The sequence below is a fragment of the Trichosurus vulpecula genome, chromosome 5 (genome assembly GCF_011100635.1).
Source record: "Trichosurus vulpecula isolate mTriVul1 chromosome 5, mTriVul1.pri, whole genome shotgun sequence".
NCBI lineage: Eukaryota > Metazoa > Chordata > Mammalia > Diprotodontia > Phalangeridae > Trichosurus > Trichosurus vulpecula.
Window position 1 is genome coordinate 83,784,582 of NC_050577.1, and position 19,706 is coordinate 83,804,287.

The window sequence follows — 19,706 nt, forward strand, 5'->3', positions numbered from 1 at the left end:
CATATGTGTGTGTTTGTTTTAAAATAATATGAACAAATGCAAGTACAAAAAAATGATCCCTGGGGGGCTTCTTTCACAGCAAGCTTCTGTGACATAAAAATGGGGACTATCTCCTTTGAAGCAAGGAGCAGGCTTACTTCACCAAGTCATAGGCATATTCAGCCTATTCAGAATCTTACCAACGGAAGGTACCAGTCTCTACATTTTACTGATGAGAAAACTGAAACTCAGAGCAAGAGATCATAGACTCAGTATTCCTCTACCAGGTCTCAGAAGAAAGGAGGAGTGAACTAGTGATACCTAGTCACAATAACTGGGAACTCACAAGATTTTGCATGCATACATACATACATACAAATATATACACACGTTATATATGTATATGTATCTTGTAGAGAAGACTGTGTAGATGTAGGTATATATAAATATAGCTACATACGTGTCAAGCTACATACATGTCAACATACATACATATATACATGATTGTACTAATTGATAATTTGGATGTGATCTGAATTAATCCCAGCAACCCTCCTTGACTTTTCAGCACATGGATTAAAAAAGGGATAGACATAAAAGGGATACATATAGGTATATATTAAGAATAGAGAATAGACAGATCATCTCTATCTGACTTTGGAAAGTGAAATATTATTTGGGACAGAAGAATCACTTCCTCAAACACTGGGGCAATAATGTGGTATAATGAGAGGAAGGTACTAGACTGGGTGCCAAGACTTATATTCTAGTGCCAACTTTGTCACTAATCATCTTTGTGACAAGTGATTTACAAACCTCTTCACCTCCAACTTTATAATTCAGTCATCTGCTTTGAGTTAAAGTAAAATGTTTGCCTTTGAGAATACACTAGCAGGGTGATGGGGGAAGCAGCTTAGAAACTTGACAGGTGGCAGAATGAAGTTGGTATTCATAACTGTCTTAAGTGGCTATAGATAATCCACAAAGGTGATAAACCACATGTGGATTAGAGTTCAAGATTTCCAAGCACTGGCTGTGAGGGAACCAGAAAGCCAGCATTGGAGATAAAATTCTGAAGTCATTCTAAAGTAATTAACACTGGGATTGGCAACAGCAAGCAATATCTAAATCTCTTTGGACGCATATACATGAGGCTGCCTTAATGCCACATTCAACCCCTCATTTCCAGCCCCCAACTAAAATACCACCAGAAGTCACAGTCTGAAATCCAGAGAGTAAAAGCCTCCCACTAGAAGAGTCACTGTTTGGTATTGATAAAGAAAAAGAGATAGCTCCTAATGAGTATGATTCAGACTAACAAACCATGGGGGTGAAATTGGCTCCAAGGAAGAAAACAGATAAAGTTCTCTTAGGGACTAAACTTGGATTTTTTCCCATTTCCCAAGCTAGTGTAATTTTTTTTAAAAAGTGGTTTTTAGGAATTTTTTTTCTCTTGGTCTAAATCTTATTTTGAAAACATAACCCCAAATCCTGAAGGCTGTGATAATCTCTAAAATAATGATGTGAAGCGAGATTTGCAAAGAATTATCCAAGATCATTCCACTGAAGAAATTCTGTTAGGTCTGAAACTTGTATGCATCCCACTCAGGGGGGCCAGTATGATATCATAGGAAGAATAATGCCTTGGAGTCAGTTCACTGCTGTGTCTGAGTCATAGCTCTGCCACTTGCTAACTGGATAGCCTCAAGCAAGTTATCTAACCTCTCTGAACTCTGGTTTCCTACTTTGTCAAATGCCAAAAATATCTGTTCTGCTTAACTCATGGTTGTGAAACTTGGATGACATTAGGAATTTTATTGTCTTTTTCAACACTTAGCAGAGTGCGTATTATCTTCTATATAGTAAATATTCAATAAATATTTGTAGGATGGATGGATAAATGACTAATCAAATAGGAACAGAAAGAAGGAAAATGATCCATTTCTTCTGAATCTTGGGTACATGGGCTGGTGCTTGTAAACACAGCTGACTTACTCAAAACAAAGATTATTCCGCTAAAAGGAGAAATATATTTCTCCAAGTGTTCTCATTATCCTCTAAGATAGGCAAAGATCACCTTTATGTTGGGAGGTAATTTAGCACAGTGATAAAAACCTGGACTCAGAGTAGGTAAGACCTGGGTCCAGGTTCAAATTCTACCTCCAACACATACTACCTATCTGAATGTGGCTGTCACTTTACTTCTCAGTGCCCTGGGAAACTCTAAGGCAGGGGCAGGTGGCAGGTTGCAGAGCCAGGTGTTAATTGGCTACCAATGAAATTCTAAACCCATTGCCATCCCATCTTCATGTTACAGATGGAACAACTGAGTAAAGAAACTGAGGTGGAGAGAAATAAATGATTTCCTCAAGATTATACAGTCAGTTAGTGGCAAAAGTTAGACAAGATTCCTGGGCTTCTGTGGGGTCAGTTCCCAGGGTTAAGTCAACCACGTAGGTATTTCCTGAAGGTTGTATTGAATTACCCAAAGAAATAGCAGACACAGAACATGGTTCTCAAAGACCTTAGATCCCAGTTAGGAAAACAAAAAAAAATTCATACAAAGAAACTTTAGCAGAACATACTAATTAATATAAAAATAAAAAATTCATCACCAAAATGAGTAGTTAATGAGTAACTGGGGTTCAGAATAAAATTGCTTATTATGAGCAAGGAGAGTCGTTGTGCTGAAACTCTGGGTATGAAAAGAAAACTAAATCAGTGTTTTTTTTCCATTTCCAAGAGCTAGTAAGAAATATAAATAGTCTGGTAGGGAATATAAGACAAATAATTATAATGCAAGGCATAATATGATCACATGGGCAGTGAATAGCAGAAGCATCCTTCAACCTGCAATCTAGCAATTTCTCCCTGTACTACACCCCCTTCAGTGAGAATTCAGAAGAGGAAGAGATGGCATTCAGCAGAAGGAGTTGGGAAAGATTTTGTGGCAAAAATAGAAAAGGTACCATACTGGTCCTGCATTTCCCCATCTTCCAATTGTCATCTAAAGTTACTGAAAACTCCAAATGACCTCTTCACTGAGTGATGACCTGGTGCAGTGAACACTCCCAATCACATCTTCACTGACAAAGAGAAGACCCTTCTGGGGGAGCAATCCATTGACAAAATTATTCTCCATTCTACCAGACAGCTTACGAAAGTCTATAATAAGTCAGTGGCTTATTCTCTCAGCCTTGGAGAATGAAATAAAGAAATAGAACTCGGGACATTAGATACATTTCAGTGGCATTAGTTCAGCTCAACATAGTAGAGCTTAGGGACAGAAAAGAGGCACATTTTGTGTCCACATGTGAATCCTGACTTCTTCCTGGTACTCAGAGAGTAGAAGGAGCAGACTGAGGATGCAGAAAAATCGTGATTGCCAAGAGACTGAGCACAATTTATAAAATCACTGAATCTTTTTGTGAGGATGATTCATTATCCTCTGGAGCAAAAACAATAAGCTACAGTAAATTATACCATCTATTAAAAAGGGCTTGAGTGGATTCAATGTGTTCCTCACTGTAAGTCAGTCAGGATGTGCTGAATGAATTGGATCAGTGAACGTCGTGGGTTCTATGGGATGTATGGTTCCCTTCCCCTATGGAAAGTGATCACCTTTAATAATTAGAGCTCTTAAGAGATACTGTCCCTTAGCACTGCAACAGAATTCCAATTCATTCTACATAAGTGACCCACATACACACACCATAAATATTTAATGAATTTCTTATTTTAGTTTTACACAGTTTGCCACGGTGCCGACAGATAGTCTCAGGATAAACAATTACTTATGCACACTCAAATTCCTGACCTTCCAAATTCCTCCTAAATGCATAGGACGTGGTTTTGAATGGGCTATGCTGAGCCCATTTTAATGAGTAAAGCACAGAGAAGAAGCCATTGTCCTCTACCCTACCCTATCCTACCATCAGAGTAGGCAGTAGCCTTGGAAGACGTGTTCATGTTCGCAGCTGGGGAGAGAGTGGTGGATAGGTGAGACCTAAATATGGAATGTGGCATCCATGAAGCAAGGGCCAAGTCTAAATTGGTTTACAGTCGGGATGATCAAGTTAGAGCGACACAGGCCAGGATGGGATTCTCAGGACTCCTAGACACGGCTTTGGAGCTTCAGAGAAGACATAAATGTTGCCCCTCTAAGTTGAAATTTGAATTTTTGTAACTCTTGCACAGCTTCACCACTGACCTTTTCTTTTGATCCATCCTATGAGCGAGGGCAATGCGTATCTCAGGAGAATGACGCCTTTTACTTTCGAACAAAATTGTGATGCTAATAATAGCAACTCACATTTCTGTGCTATTTCGAGTCAGCAGAGTGTACCTCACAATAACTATCGGAAAGAGATAGTGGCCTTGTCATTATTTGTATTTTGTAACTGAGGAAACTGAGGCTTAACCAGTTTAACTGTTTTGCATAATGGTCACCCAGCTAGTAAATACTGGACCTTTTGCTAGGTTTGGGTTCAAATCCCAGTTCTGCTGCTTAGTCCCTATACGACACTGGGCAAGTCACAGCCATTCTGTGAATGCAACTTGGCAAAAGAAACATGAAACTAAGTGAATACATCTCAGCTCAAGCTTAGTCCCAAACTTCCTGTGTCTCCCCTCCCCCACCAAAAAAATATAATATAAGTTAACACAAAGTGAAAGGGTTTTCTTTACTGTCAGAAGTGACTTTTTCATAGGCAATGGCCAGAAGAGGCATTTGCTATACAGGATTGTTTGTTACCATATAAAATTCCATTAAATTAGATCAATAAAGCATTCTTTGTACAGACTGGCTGCTGGGAATAATAATGATGATGGTGATAATGATAGCTCACATTTACATAATGCTTTAGTATTTACAAAGCCCTTATTGGAACTTGGAAATGGCTTTGGTACAAAAAACACTAATGGGATTACACTTGTATTACAGTTCTGCCCTTTATATCACACGATCATAGATTTAGGGCTGAAAAGGAACTTATGGCTCATCGAGCCCAACTTCCCCATTTTACACAGAAAGATCTGAGGTCCAGAGTTGTTCACCGGAACCATTCCTACAGTCCAAACAGCAGAGTCAGGCTTGACCTGAAACACTTCATCTTCACCTCCAGCATTCTTTCCACTGCATTGCTTCTATAGGAGGCTACAATTTATTCAGAGTTCTAGGCGCCATGGCGAAGCACAGGAAAGCAGCATGGTAGAACAGAAAGAACACCAACTCTAGATTCCAAAGACCTAGGTTTAAGTTATATTTCTGAGGCTTACTACCTATGTGACATTGAGCAAGTCTTTCAACCTCCCTGGGCTTCAACTATAAGGCAAAGAGGCTGGACTCAATGGTCTTGGGGGGGGCGGGGCTCTCTTCCAGCACTGAACCTATGATCCTATGACTATATAGTCTCTGAAAACCCTCCCACCTCCAGAACTATGAGTGTGTGACTTGATGGTTTCTCAGGTCCCTCCCAGCTCTGGTTCTATGAACCATAAACATAAGAGAATGGAGCATTATGCTGTTAAAGTCATTCACTAATAAAGTGATCTGGTCATTATTAATAAGTCCTTAAACTTAAATAGCTCCTTTTCTTCTAAGACTTTTAATGCTTTTCCACGAGGTTCTCATATTCATCTCACATGAGCATCATCAGGAAATACAATAATATTAATTAAAGGTAGGTATCACCATTGTCAAGATGAGATATAGGAGGCTGGAGAATTCTAAATACCCTCAGCACCAATCACACAGAAACCAAATCAGTTTGAAAACCTCAGTTTCCATCCACTGAACTCTGTCACCTCCCTAAAAGCCACAATTTATTCCATTCTGTTTAATCCCTAAAGCATTTACTATATCTCTTTCCTGTGCTAAGCACTAGAGATAGAAAGAGAAATAGGAAACAGTCCCTGCCCTTATGGAGCTTATATTCTGTAAAGGGAGGGGAAGAGGAAGGAAAGAGTATAAATATGACAAGATATAACCAGATAAGGTGGCATAGTGGGTAAAGCACTGAACTTGTAGTCAGGAAGACCTTGAGTTCAAATCTAGCCTCAAACTCTTATAGCTGTGTGACCCTGTAAAAATGAATATAATAATAGCACCTACCTTGCAGGGTTGTTGTGAGTATAAAATGAAATATTTGTGAAGCACTTTGCAAATCTTAAAGGGCTATATAAATGCTAGCTATTATAAGGCACTCTAAAATGCATACAGATAAAAATTAATTAACGTGGAGGTGGTACACTAACTACTATGTAGATCATGAAAGGCTTCTTGTAGGAAGTAAAAACTGACCTGATCATGGAAAGGAGTTAGAGATCAAGGAAAGGAATTAAGAGAACCTTAGAGCCATCCCAGTGAATTGTTTGTGCATGGCCCTCAAGGCAGGAGTTGTAGAACAGTTTGGCTGGGGCATAGTGTGTTTGAGGGGGGATTTGTGTGAAAATCAATCTAGAAATGTAGGTGAGATCCCTATTGTAAGTACCAAAGGAGTTTGATTTTTGTCCCCAAAGTGCTAGAAAGACCCCACATCTTCCAGAGCAGGGAAATTACATGGTTGTACATATGCCTTGGGTATATCAACTTCAGAACCCGTATTCAGGGTGCATTGAAAAGAAAAGAGCCCTACAGAGACAGCTAGCTAAACACCTTCTCTTTTCTCCTGATTTAGGAGACTTGCCAAGTCAACGCTGCTGCTCATCCCTTTGTTTGGAGTTCACTATATGATTTTTGCCGTATTTCCTATTGGCATTTCCAGCAAATATCAAATACTATTTGAATTATGTATTGGATCATTCCAGGTACTGTTGTCCTCAGAGCAACTTCCTTTTGTCGAAGTTTCTCATGTTTAGCCTCTTAACCTCTGATGCTCTTTTCCTATTTGCAGGGCCTGGTTGTTGCAGTTCTGTATTGTTTTTTGAACAGTGAAGTAAGTCCTTTGCCTTTCTCTCAGGCTTATGGGTAAAAATTTAGCGTTCTCCGTTGGGTTTCTAAAATGTTTGCTCAATCATGTGTCATTTCTAAATGCCCATCAATATCAAAAGGGTCTGGCTTTTTCGTTAAGGGTACCACACTGAAAATTGTCTTTACATGTAATCAGGGAAAAAATAAAATATTAAATCATCAAAAAGATAACACTGGCTTCTACACAAAAGAATGGATTGTCTGAGGAGGAAAGGAGAGGGAATTTCAAAATAGATTCCACTTGTGAAGTTAGATGTTCCTTACTCTACAACTGCCACCTTGGTACTCCATGTAATTCTCCCCTTATCTGAGTCATCTTCGTCAAAGCCACATTCATGAAACCCACACCTCCCTCCTCCTCCACCTCTACTCCCCAAAGTCATACCCTCCTCCCCTTCAGTCGCTGTAAAATGTTGTTACCAAAATAGTCTCCCCTACTACTTTCAACAGAGTCCAAAATGCCAGGTTGTCAGGCCCATGACAACAACAGGAAATTTCAAGCTGAAAATTAATTAGAGCCTGCATGCTTTTTAATAAGCATCTGTCCTCAGTTCACTGCAGCTGCTGCCACCTTGCTCCATCCTTTAATCAGATGAAGTAGTGGAAATCAGCTTGTAGCTATTTAACATGCAAAAGCGAACATGAGGAAGAAAGAGCTCGGTATTCTCAACAAGCAGAGGTGTTAGAGTCAGTAGGATTCAGTGTGGATGCCCCGTGTATCAACTGCACATACACAGGCTGTATCCACACCCAAGCTCCCAAGGATGATTACCCACCCATTGCACTTCTAGCCCTGGACTTTGACCACTCGCTTGCCCCATCTAAACTTTTCTCTGGCTTTTCATTTCTTTCCATCTGCCTACCCCTTCAGCACTGCTTGTCATTTCCCATTGTATCTGAAGCAGATCTAGTGTGTTTTCCATCAGCCTATCTATCTGACAACATACTTTGCATTTGAACCTGGGTCCTCTTATCCTAAATTCAACACCCTTTCAACAGTGTGATGTAGTTGGAAAAAGTGTTGCATTTGGAGTCAGAGGACCCAGGTTCAAATTCTGCTACTTATGGGGCAGCTAGGTCGTGCCATGGATAGAGAGCTGGGTCGGGAGTCAGGAAGACCTGAATTTAAATCTGGCTTCAGATACTTACTGGCTGTGTGAGCCTGGGCAAGTCACTTAACCTCTGTTTCCTCAGTTTCCTCATCTGCAAAATGAGGAAAATACTGGCACCTGCTTCCCAGGGTTATCATAAGGCTCAAATGAGATAATTGTAAAGCATTTAGCATAGAGCCTTGTACACAGTAAGCTCTATATAAATGTAAGCTATGACCTTGGGCAAATAACAAACCTCTAATCTCTAAAATGAGACGTTTGGACTTTTGAGGACCTTTCCAACTAAATGGGCCTAAGTATCTTACATACAGGAAACAATCTCCCAATTCCACTTTGGCTAACCTGCGGACCCTTAATTCATTCAAAGCCTACTCCCAACTATCACTCTGATACAGGAAAATTAACCTAACCTACCTGAAAACACAAACGATAGACATAAAGTTTGCTTTCTAAAATATTGCTTCATATCCAACTTAAAGATTTTAAATGTAAACTAACCATCTCATCTAATCTTCCTTCGCATGAATGACCTAGCATCTGTACATTCTCTTTATTGTTGGTCAGTCGTTTCAGCAGTGTCTGACTCTTCATGACCCCATTTGGGGTTTTTTTGGCAGATACTAGAGTGGTTTGTCATTTCCTTCTCCAGCTCCTTTTACAGATGAGGAAACTGAGGCAAACAGGGTGAAGTGACTTGCCTACAGTCAAATGGCTAGTGAGTATATGAGGCCAGATTCCTCACCAAGAGGAACCTTCCTGACTCCAGACCCAGCACTCTATCCACCATGCCGCACAGTACATTCTAGGATCTCTCTCTAAATTCTAGTGACTAGAAGCTTCAACCTTCACATAGTTTTGGCACTCTCTTGCCAGAAAAGAGTCTCTGCCCACTCCCTTCTATTTGCCTTCTCTTTCCCATCACTTCATTCTTATGGTTCAGAATTTTAGAGTTGGAAGGTCACCTCTTCCAACTTGTCTCTCAACAAGAATCTTCTCCACAACACACCAAAAGGGTGGTCGGCCAGCTGGCCTTTGGATACCTCTTCTGAGGGAAGAGGTCCTGGAGCTCTGTCCTGGAACGACCCATTCCACTTTTCCAGAGCCTTGGATTGCTGGTAAATTTTTCTTTCTGTGTAGCCAAAGTCTGCCTCTCTGAAACTTTTACCTGTTGTTCCCTTCTAGCGTCAAGAAAAATAAATCTAATCTAGCAGTGTGATAGTAAATGTTTAACAACCAGCTCTCCAAAAAAGACACACACACACACACACACACGCGCGCGCGCACACACACATACTCTCAAGTTTAATCTGCACTATTAACATTTTTCCATTACTTTCTTAGGTCTAGAAAATCAACAAAACAGTAAATCAAGCCCTGAGGTATAATGCTTGCTGATATCCAAGATAAAAATGCTCACACTGAAAATTTAATAATAAGCCTTATTTGACCTGGCTCTAGCACACCTCTGGGTACTCCCTCTTCCATATAGAGGCAATTAGGTGGCACAGTGGACAGAGCGCCAGGCCTGGAGTCAGGAAGACTCATCTTTCTGAGTTCAAATACAGCCTCAGATACTTACTAGTTGTGTGACCCTGGGCAAGTCACTTAACCCTGTTTGCCTCAGTTCTTCAACTGTAAAATGAGCTGGAGAAGGAAATGACAAACCACTCCAGCATCTCTGCCAAGAAAACCCCAAATGGGGTCACGAAGAGTTGGATACGACTGAAACAATTCAGCAACACAACAGATGGTGTAGTAAGTAGGTAGAGCAATGGGCCTAGACTTAACCTGCCTTCGGACACCTACTAGCTATGTGATGCTGGATAAAATCATTTACCCTCTATTTGCCTTAGTTTCTCCAACTATAAAATGACACTAATAATAGTTCCTACCTCTCCAGGTTGTTGTGAGGTTCAATTGTGATGATATTTGGAAAGTACTTAGCATGGTGCCTGGCACCTGGGTAGGTGCTATATAAATACCTATCCTCTTCTCTTCCCCTCTTCTACAACAGCCTTTTACAAGGTTTCAAGACAGTCATCATGTCTTCTCTTTTGCCAGGCCTTTATTGACCTGATTGTGGACAAGGGGAACCCTGAGACTACAATGAGTCTTGCCCTGAATGTTGGGGTTAAACCAAGAAACAAAGTCTTTTTTTAATGATCACCTTGGGCTCACATACAACAGAGATAGGATCTGAAGCCAGGTGTTTTGACTCCAGTCAGGACTCTTTACCCCATACTCACTCTTCCCTTCATCAATCCATCAACAAGCATCCATAGCACCTGTTATGTTCCAGGCACTCTGGTAGGTGCAGGAGATGGGAAGACAAAATAAATGAGGCAGCCTCTGCCCTCAAGGAACTTACATTCGCAAGAGAAAGAGAGACAACACATATCTCTATAAGCCTACACAAAATGAACAAGGTCATTTTCAACTTATCCATACCTCTTCCCGGCAGGTGCAATGTGAGCTAAAAAGAAAATGGCGAAGCTTGTGCCTGAACCAGTCCATGAGCCGGGATTACAGGCTACACAGCTCTTCGATCTCTCGCAATGGCTCTGAGAGCATCTTGCATTTTCATCGGAATTCCCGAGCCCACTCCTTCCTGCAGACTGAAACCACAGTGATATGAGCAACAGCATCCAGCTGCCCATAACTGCTTTTAAAAAAAAAAAAGCTCCATGAAGGACTGTATCCCATTCAGCCAGATGTGGTATATTTCTCAGCTCTGCTTTGTGTGCTTTTGCTTCCCCTCCCCGTCTCCGTGTCCGGAATGGCCTAATTCTGTGAGCTCAGCCCTGTAGGCTCTGAGCTTTAACATAGTCCTACTCATGTTGCACTCTCGTGTGATCTTTGTCATTTATCTGGATCCGAAAGCTAATTATGGCTAAGCTACAATATTTAAGTTGTTTGGTTTTTTTAAGGAGTTTCAGACCTACAATGTATATGCATTTGGGATCTTTGGTAACTTGTTCATTATCAAGAGGAAAAGAGAAGGGAGGGAGACGACTCCTGGGATAAAAAGGTCAAAATCGGTCAACTGCAGCAAGAGGGGTCAAGGAGCTAGATCCTGCCCTGTGAAGTGCAGCTCTTGGTGGTCTCCCACTGACCCCAGTGAGGACTTCATCAACCTCCCTGATCAAGCCTTTAAGTTAAGCATGGAGACAAGGAACCCTTCTTCTATGAGAAATCCTGATTGGATTCAGACCTACCTCAGTGAAATCTGTGCCCTACAAGAGGACATTACTCTCTGGCGTACAAGGCAGCCATGACAGGTTATTTGTGGTGTCTGGCTTTTAGATGATGCTGTTCCCCCAAGGCTAATATCAAAATGAATCTTAAAGAAGGCAAAACCACCAAGTCGCTGTCAGTCCCCATTCTTAACTCATAGGGGGCCTTCGCTTCCCCCTTGCCTGCTTACCACTCACTCAGAGCCCTGGCTGTCTCCACTGTGGAATATCTCCAGGCTTTTCTCCTCCCAAGCAGTGCCCAGTATCCCAGACTTCTCGCTCTTCCCTCTCTTCAACAAAATTAATTTATCCTTTGACTCATCCCCAAATGGTCTTTCTGTCAGCTAGAAAAATAATCAACTAATTCTCACTAAAGTATTAATGACTAAAAAGTACTTAAAGTACTGCCTGTCTTGTGACTATTTACTTTTTAAACAGGGACTTCTAACTCCTCCTCTCCCATTAAATCTTTAATGGTGGGATTTTAGGCATTGTAACAGGTAGATAGATAAGCTATTTAGGGTTTAGGGGAGCGAAAGTCCCCCTCGTATCATATACCATATAGGCATCTTCATACTCTGCCTGTGTGAGAAGTCAATTCCAGCCTAAAATACCCAACCTAATGTGAAGGTGTAGGCCACATCCCAGTAACCAGAGTAAAAATGAAGACAATATCAAAAGAGCAAAGGAGGAAACTAAAATGGTGGTAATGGGGGGGAGACACTTTGAACCCCTCTGTCACATTTCAAAATTGCTTTTAAGTGGAGAATTAGTGGAACAATGCACAAAGTGGGGAACTGTCTACAGTTTCATTTTATAAATACTATACCTGCAATCAGCCATCAGAACTTCTGGGTTCTCTTGTATACAGAGGAATTGGGGGTTTCTGACCTGAAAGAAATTGAGGAGGGCAGCCCCTGTGGGAAGGGTAGACATTGGAAAGGGCACCCTTGTTTATGCTATGTGGGTGGCATACCTGTCTTTGAAGGCCATATCACACCCAATGAAATCTGACAAGTCTTGCCTAAGGTTCTGTGGTGGCCTTAGAGTTCTTGATTTGTTTTTAGAAGAAAAAAATTGCTTTTTACAGGGGTGAAAGCAGAGGTTCCCAACCTGTCAAGATTCCTGGGGAGGCCGATGGATTGATTTCAACGGGTCTACGAACTTGGATCAGGAGAAAAATATATCTATCTTTATTTTCATTAGCCTGTAGCTGAAAGTTAGCATTTCCTTCAATTGTTTAAAAACATTCTGAGAAGGGATCATAAGCTTTAACAGATTGCCCAAGGGGTCCATAACATACAAAATGTTTAAAAAAAAACCTCCTGGGTTAGAAAGTTTACAGTAAAAAAACAGTGACAGAGTGATGAGTAAGTGACTTAATAAAGACGGGAAGGTGGAGGACAGGTGAACAATCACTTCCTGTCTTTCCTTCCAAAGGCTTTCTGAACCTCACCACTACTATGACCACCACCACCATGCACTCAACTTTGCTAGGCAGCCTGAATTTAGCCAGCCTCCCCCAACCCAGTCCTGCAGAAAGTACCCATCCCAAAGTTCATAACCATATGTGAGCAAAACCTGTAAATCATGGTTTGAAAACCATGAAATTGAATTAAGAATCTCTCACATTGTGTTTAGAAGGCAGAGTTACATGGCAAAGAATTTAAGGGAGAAGATGAGCCCTATTTTTACAACATAAAGCAGGACCATGGTCCTGTCAAAATGGAGTGGCAAGCAGAGAGCTGAGGCTAGCAGGGAGGGAGTAGTAGGCTGAAGCTGATGAGAACAATGGCATAGACTTGGGAGGTGGGGTGGTATGAGGGTGTTAGCGTCCCATCCTATCCTTCATGTAGTGATTTCTCACCTTTTCCAAGAGGTGCTTCCATTGCTGCAACTGGGCAGTTGGAGGCCGTAAAGATCTCAGCTCTTCCTTACATGTCACTTTCCTTTCATAAAATCCACATTTTGGATGAACTAGGGTTAGGTAAAAATGGGATTTTATTATGACAAGTGATAGTGTCTTCGATATAGAAATCAAAGCCATTGAGATGGACTGACAAACCCTTGACTCATATGAGAGTTTTTATTTAATAGAATTAGTTGCAATCAGCTCAGGAAAACAATGCTACTCTGGGACAACCATTAGCCCATGGGACTAGCCTCATGATACAGAACTGGATGTTATAAGAATGTGAGTTACTTTATTATAATCAGATTCTGCTTTTTGCTTTACCTGAATGAACTAGAGAATAGTTGGAGAAAATGTTCTTTGGGGCAGGGGGAAGAAGATGGGATGAGTATGAGGCTGGGCAACCCAAAGATTGTCTTTAATCCCTTGTTTTTCTCTGATATTCAACATGGCAGGTACAAAGGTAAGAATTCGTTAACCCATCAAAATTATCTCCATAGCTTGAGTCCCCTGCAAGAGAAAGGATATAATGATGTTCTTTCCTCCTTGCCCCAGAGGAGTAGATGAATAAGATCAAAAGACTAGAAGGGACATCAGAGGGCATGTAACCCAATCCCTTCATTTTATATATAAGGAAGCTGATATCCAGGGAGGTTAAATTACTTGCCAAAAGGGATACAAATATTAAGGGTCAAAAGTGGGATTTGAATCCAGGCCATCTGATTACATAGCCAATGCTCTTAGAAGACTAAAAAGAACTGGTTTTATGAACAGAGGATACCTTAAGGATACCATCAGAGAAATGACCTTAAGCAAGTCATTTCTCTTTTCTGGGCTTCAATTTCCTCATCTGCAAAATGGGGGTACAGAGGACACATTGATGATCTCTTCTAGCTCAGACTCCTAAGATGTTTGATAAATCTGAAAGGCTTCCTTTTAGTTGATTAAGGGTCTTGTCATGCTTCAGAAGTATATATAGGAACCAAAATAGGGAGAGTACTATCCTGGAAAATTCTATTCAGTTCAACATTTGCCAAGGCAAATAGGCAGCCCTCTTCTGCTTTTATCGTGTTCAATAAAGGGAAATTATAAAATGACTGTCATATTTACTAAAAGGATAGTTTATTTAGAAGAGCAGTGAATGCTCAACTTTAAAAAATAATCTAGAATGTATATTTGGCAATTGTAACAAAGTCCATCGTATCATAAATATTTCCCAAGCTCAATGAACTGTCAATATTTCATTATAACAATTTCTGTTATGTAAGCTGACTGAGAATGCCACCCTAAGTGCACACAGAAGGGATCCTCTAAACTGGGACATATGTGAGGTTCTAAATGAAGCTTTGTTGTTGTTCAGTTGTTTCAGTAATGTCCAATTCTTAGTCACTCCATTTGGGGTTTTCTGGACAGAGATACTTGAGTGGTTTGCCATTCACTTTCCATTTTGCAGATGAGAAAACTGAGGCAAACAGGGTTAAGTCACTTGCCCAGGGTCATGCACGTAGTAAGTGTTTGAGGCCAGATTTGTATGCAGGAAGATGAGTCTTCCTGACGCCAGGCCTGGCGCTCTATCCATTGAGCCACCTAGCTGCCTTTCTAAACGAAGCTACTGACGGATAAAAGTATAAAAAAGGCCAGGACATCATCACAGAACACAAGGGGATCTACACTAATCGCCTACTGAGAAGGGTGAAGGCAAGGCTGCTAAGTCCCCAATATAATCACCTTGGGTCACCCTACAAAGGGAAAACACATTCTAACAAGCTGCAGGTATCTTCAGATTGTTTTGTTGCAATATAAAAGTGAAATCCATTACTAGAATTACACTCCCAGACAACAGAAGTCGGAAATAAAACAAGGGTCCCAGACTTTCTATAATGAATGAATACAACAGTTATTTGTGCACATGTCTTATTAGTCTTACTAGACTACAAGTTCTATGAGCCCAAGGATTGTCTTATTTTTTGTATCCCCCCCAACCACCTCACACATAGTAGGTGTTCAATAAATATGCACTGAATAAATGAAAAACAGTGCTCTATATCCAGTGATGGCAGTGAAAAAGTTATGTGCATACATATAGAGGCTTTCTTTCCCTATTCGCCACCTTCCCTCCCCCAAACAGAAACCTTCCATATAATTTTTATCCTTTCCTTTTTCTAGCTTGTTAATCTTTGTGTGAGTGGCTTGAAAATTTAAGTACATTCTGATTATATGGCTAAGATGTATAAAGTCAGAAAAGGGTCAGAGAAACTGAAAAGTTATTAATATTTATAGCAGGACCAAAGATATGTAAAAAGAACTCAGCTGTAGTTAAGCTCATTTCTATTCACCCTGCCTACAATGTGAATAAGTCAGTTGCATGGCCAGGGAAAAGAGAAAAATCTTGTATAACATTCTGTATTGTATAAAACCTATTGTAACTAAATCAATAAAGCATTGTTTATGTGGGCCATCCCAAGTCGTGGAAATAGTTTTGTATTCTTTGTAGCAATATTTGACATACTGAGATTTTCGCCTTTATTACCTTTCCAGTGTGAAAGATTACAAAACCAAATGAGATCTAGTCCAGACACAAGGGGACCTTTGTATCCTGCATATTATCCAATGCACATTAAACATGTAATAACCTTCTTGATCCCATGTTCCATCAATGAATAAATTATGGCAGCTTGTCCCATGAACAGAGACTACTAGGAGAACGTAATTGCACTTTACAGAAACGATAATAACAATATTATACCAAAACTACCTGGTTCTGATCCAATCTCTCATTATTGTCTTACATGACTTCCAGAGGTCAGGGACTCTTGTTTCTAAGAAACTGATTTTTAAGCTCCCTGAAGGAATGTACTAGGAAGATGTTCTACTTCTTTGTTCCTACCACAGGGACTTGTTTGTGGCAGCTGCTCAATAAATAGTTGTCTAACGGAACTGAAGAACAGAGAAGCAAAGCTGCAAAAAGACTTTATTCACAGTCTTTCTCCAGTGATACAAAAACTGTGGCTGGTAACACTGAGAAGTTTTGGGGAGCTGAGGAGAAAACTGAAGGAAGGGCCTATCAGAGCAGCCTATATCTTTTTGTAAAGTAAGAAGCTAAGTTATGTCTGAGGGTTGGAGACCCAGTTTGGGACTTGGGGAGAGGGAAGAGTTTTAGAACAGTCTCTACAAAGAAAGAACTTGAGAGATGAAAAGAATTAAGATAGAAGAACTGCTGAGCAGCACTGAGTAGTGTTAGTGGAAAGAGCATTGGATGATCCTACTTACTCAACTAATAGGCATAACTTCAAATAAAATTCATGTAGCCTGGGAATGGCTTTGATGCATACCTCTTCCGTGTCTCTCTCTCAACCTAGACTAGGTCTGTTTCACTCACCCCACTTGTACTCATGGTATTACGTAGGAGTAGTGTCCCCAGATAGGCAGCCATGTGTTTACTACTGGTCTCTAGGATTGCAAAGGGTTATGCTAGTGGAGAAGCAGGAAGGTGAGGGAGGAAGGAAGAGGGAGAGGGAGGGGTTATACTCCAACTATTTGCTACTGTTAATCCTGAATGAGGGCTTCCCATTTACACAAAATCTGCCACAACACCACCGCTGATTATACAATAAAGCAAAAGCAAAATTTTAAAATTTTAAATTTAAATGAGTAAAAAAAATACTCAGATGCAAAAAAGCAGCAATAATTGAAATTTAACAGTCTACCCTTAAACCTAGGTCACATTCTTCTCCCAATTTACGTAGTGTTCTAGGGGACATACAAATAAGTAAGTACATAGAAAAATAAAGGAGTGAGGCACATGATTAGGGAAACCTACACCTAGGGCAACACATTACCCTGGAGTGCAGGTCATGATGTCTTTTTAGAGAACAGTCTCTAATATGTCAAACAAAACCACTTCACTGCTGTCTGTCCCTCTCCCCACCCCACTCCCTCTTTCTGGGCCTCAGAGATTTCATGCTGAACAAAGCTGCTTCACTGCTATTCTTGGGCCAATGAAACAGCATCAAGCTCTTTCAGTGTATAGGCACCCCTGGCAGGGTGTTGATACGGTGTTATGCTCTTTTAGTAGACTATGTCCACATTACACTCTGCATAAGCAGTCCCCATATATCTGTGTGATTGATCAAGCTAAATTATGCCTGTTATTTATGAACTATGATTTTACCTTTCACAAGCTGCAGAGGGCAGTAACAGGTAACACAGGTAAATTCCTCAGGTCTTTCCCTTTTCTTAAACTATAGGGTTATACAGCTTTTCCTCCAGGATTTTCTCAGTAAAACAAATGAAGAGCTTTTCTGGTACCTAGTCCTCAGCTTCCATGAGCTTCTATATATCATCTCATACTGACTTCTCAAGCTTCTGGTTTCTGTGAATAGCTTCTGTCATCACCTTCTGTGTCTTCTTGACTGCTCCTTCATTCAATTTCTTCTCATCTCCTATCTTCTATATCTTGTAATGCCTCAGAGCATTCCCTATATTTAGTGATTCACCTATACCTTATGATGAGAAACTTTTTTTAAAAAAATCTATCTTTCTGTTAGGTACCACCCTAATAGTCCTTATAAAAATCACCACATAGTCCCTCAAAAGATATTTGATTTAGAATTTTTTATTTTATAACCTTTAAAAATCTTAAATCAGTCATGCAAAAGTGAACAATGATGCGTAGCCACCCCCACCCATCTCAGTCAGGGCTTTTGCCTCTGAGAGACACTACTTGCTCTCTCTCTAGCCCTCTCAGAATCATCTCTGTTTTTCTTCAAGCTCTTTTATCAATGATCTATGTTTTCTTCTCAAGCTGATTTTGTCATCATTTCACATTCACACACAAAGTGTTCCTTTTCTGTCCCTTTCAGCGACCAAAGTATCCACAGAACAAACAGGCAATACCTTATACTTATAATATCCAGCAAATGACTGAGATGTGCAAATGAACACAGGTCCTTAATCTCTCTGATCCTCAGTTTCCTTATTTGTAAAACAAAAACACAGGACCAGATGGTCTGGTCTAAGAGTTCTCTTAGCTCAGGATTTCCACGGTCTTCCAGAAGCTTGAATACAGAGATACTTCAGTGATCTCTGATTTCATCGTCCTTCCACAAATGCAGACCTCAATCCCTCCACACTCTAGCAGATCAGGTTCCATAGTTACTGTAGTTTAAAAATCCATAAGCTTATAGCAAGAGTTCTTAATCTAGGCTCCACAGGCCTCTAAGAGGTCTATGGATAGATTTCAGGAGATTGGTGAATTTAGATGAGAAATAATAAATTACATCTTCATTTCAATATGATTGATTTCCTTTGTAATCCTATGTATTTTATTTTATGCTTTTAAAAACATCATTGTAAGAAAGGGTCTATAGCCTTTAGAAGACTGCCAAATCGGGCGATAACATGCAAAAAAGGTTAAAAAACCTTCTTTGTTACAGCTACTCTGGTAAGGATCCTCTCTGAACTCTGGCCAGTTCTTTGACAAGAGACATACAATCCATCTATCACTGGACTTATACTCCAAATCATTCTAGCTTGGTAGGACCTCCTAGAGCTTGTGTTGCTCATAGAGGCTTCAAGAACCCAGGGACACTGCCACATCACCGTGAGGCATTGGAATACTTTCCTCTGGAAAAGGAGTCCCAGTAAAATCAAGAGGTCTGACTATCCTCATCATACCATGTTTATCCACGTCGTCCCTATCCCTCCCTTCGTGCTCCTTTAGCACAACCCCACAAAATAGGTGGGTGGAGTGAGGAGTGCCATTTGCCTGAGGCACCATTGAACCTGGGACACAATTTCTCCTACCCTGGGAAGACTGAGAAGGAGTGGAAACCTAAGTGGAATGGTAATATTCTTGGTAAGTGGAACTATTTTTGAAGGAAAGCTATCCACGTCCAGACATTACTCATTTTGGGGCTGGCTAGCCTAATTCTTTAACAAATATTCAAGCTCACAGATGGGAGCCTTCTTTACTCTGTTCTGTGACTGTGACCTGAACTCTTAATGCCAGTCAACCTCAAACACACGCTATTGTCATGAAGAAGACTGGGCAGATCAATGTAAACCCATCTCCACTGTATAAGAAAAGGGATAAGGACTGAAACTGATTTTATTGGCAAAGGGAATTACCAAAATACCTCAGTGTCTTAGAAAGTCAGGATGCCTTTCTATCCACTATGTTCTTCTACCTCTCCATTTGAAAAATGCTTCAAAGCACAAATCCACCTAGTCTTATCTAGGTCTGCAAAAGAAAGCACAAGAATTAGCCTCAGAAGTCAAGAGGTCTGCATCCAAGTACCATATCTGTCATTGGCTACTGGTATGATCATGGGTGTGTCAATTTACCTCTGAGAGACTGAGTTTCCTCATGGGGATAATAATGTGTGTAATCCCTACCTCATTCAGGTGTCCAAAGAGTCTGATATTTCCTGTCATTTTCTCTGACCTTCTCTACCAGGGAACAGGTGCTGACTGTCTATAAGGCCATGACAAGATGCATA

At 40.5% G+C, this 19,706-nt stretch overlaps 1 protein-coding gene across 2 annotated transcripts in view; it reads left to right on the top strand.

Annotated features, from left to right (window-relative positions):
- VIPR2 (vasoactive intestinal peptide receptor 2) overlaps positions 1-12,485 on the top strand; it is a 137,677-nt gene extending 125,192 nt beyond the window's left edge. For both annotated transcript variants that reach the window (XM_036761600.1, XM_036761601.1), the window contains exons 11-13: positions 6,657-6,786; positions 6,873-6,914; positions 10,523-12,485. In XM_036761600.1, coding sequence (XP_036617495.1) covers positions 6,657-6,786; positions 6,873-6,914; positions 10,523-10,696 — 346 coding nt within the window. In that variant the 3' untranslated portion in view covers positions 10,697-12,485. The remainder of the gene's footprint in view (positions 1-6,656; positions 6,787-6,872; positions 6,915-10,522) is intronic.
- Positions 12,486-19,706: the final 7,221 nt, after the last annotated feature.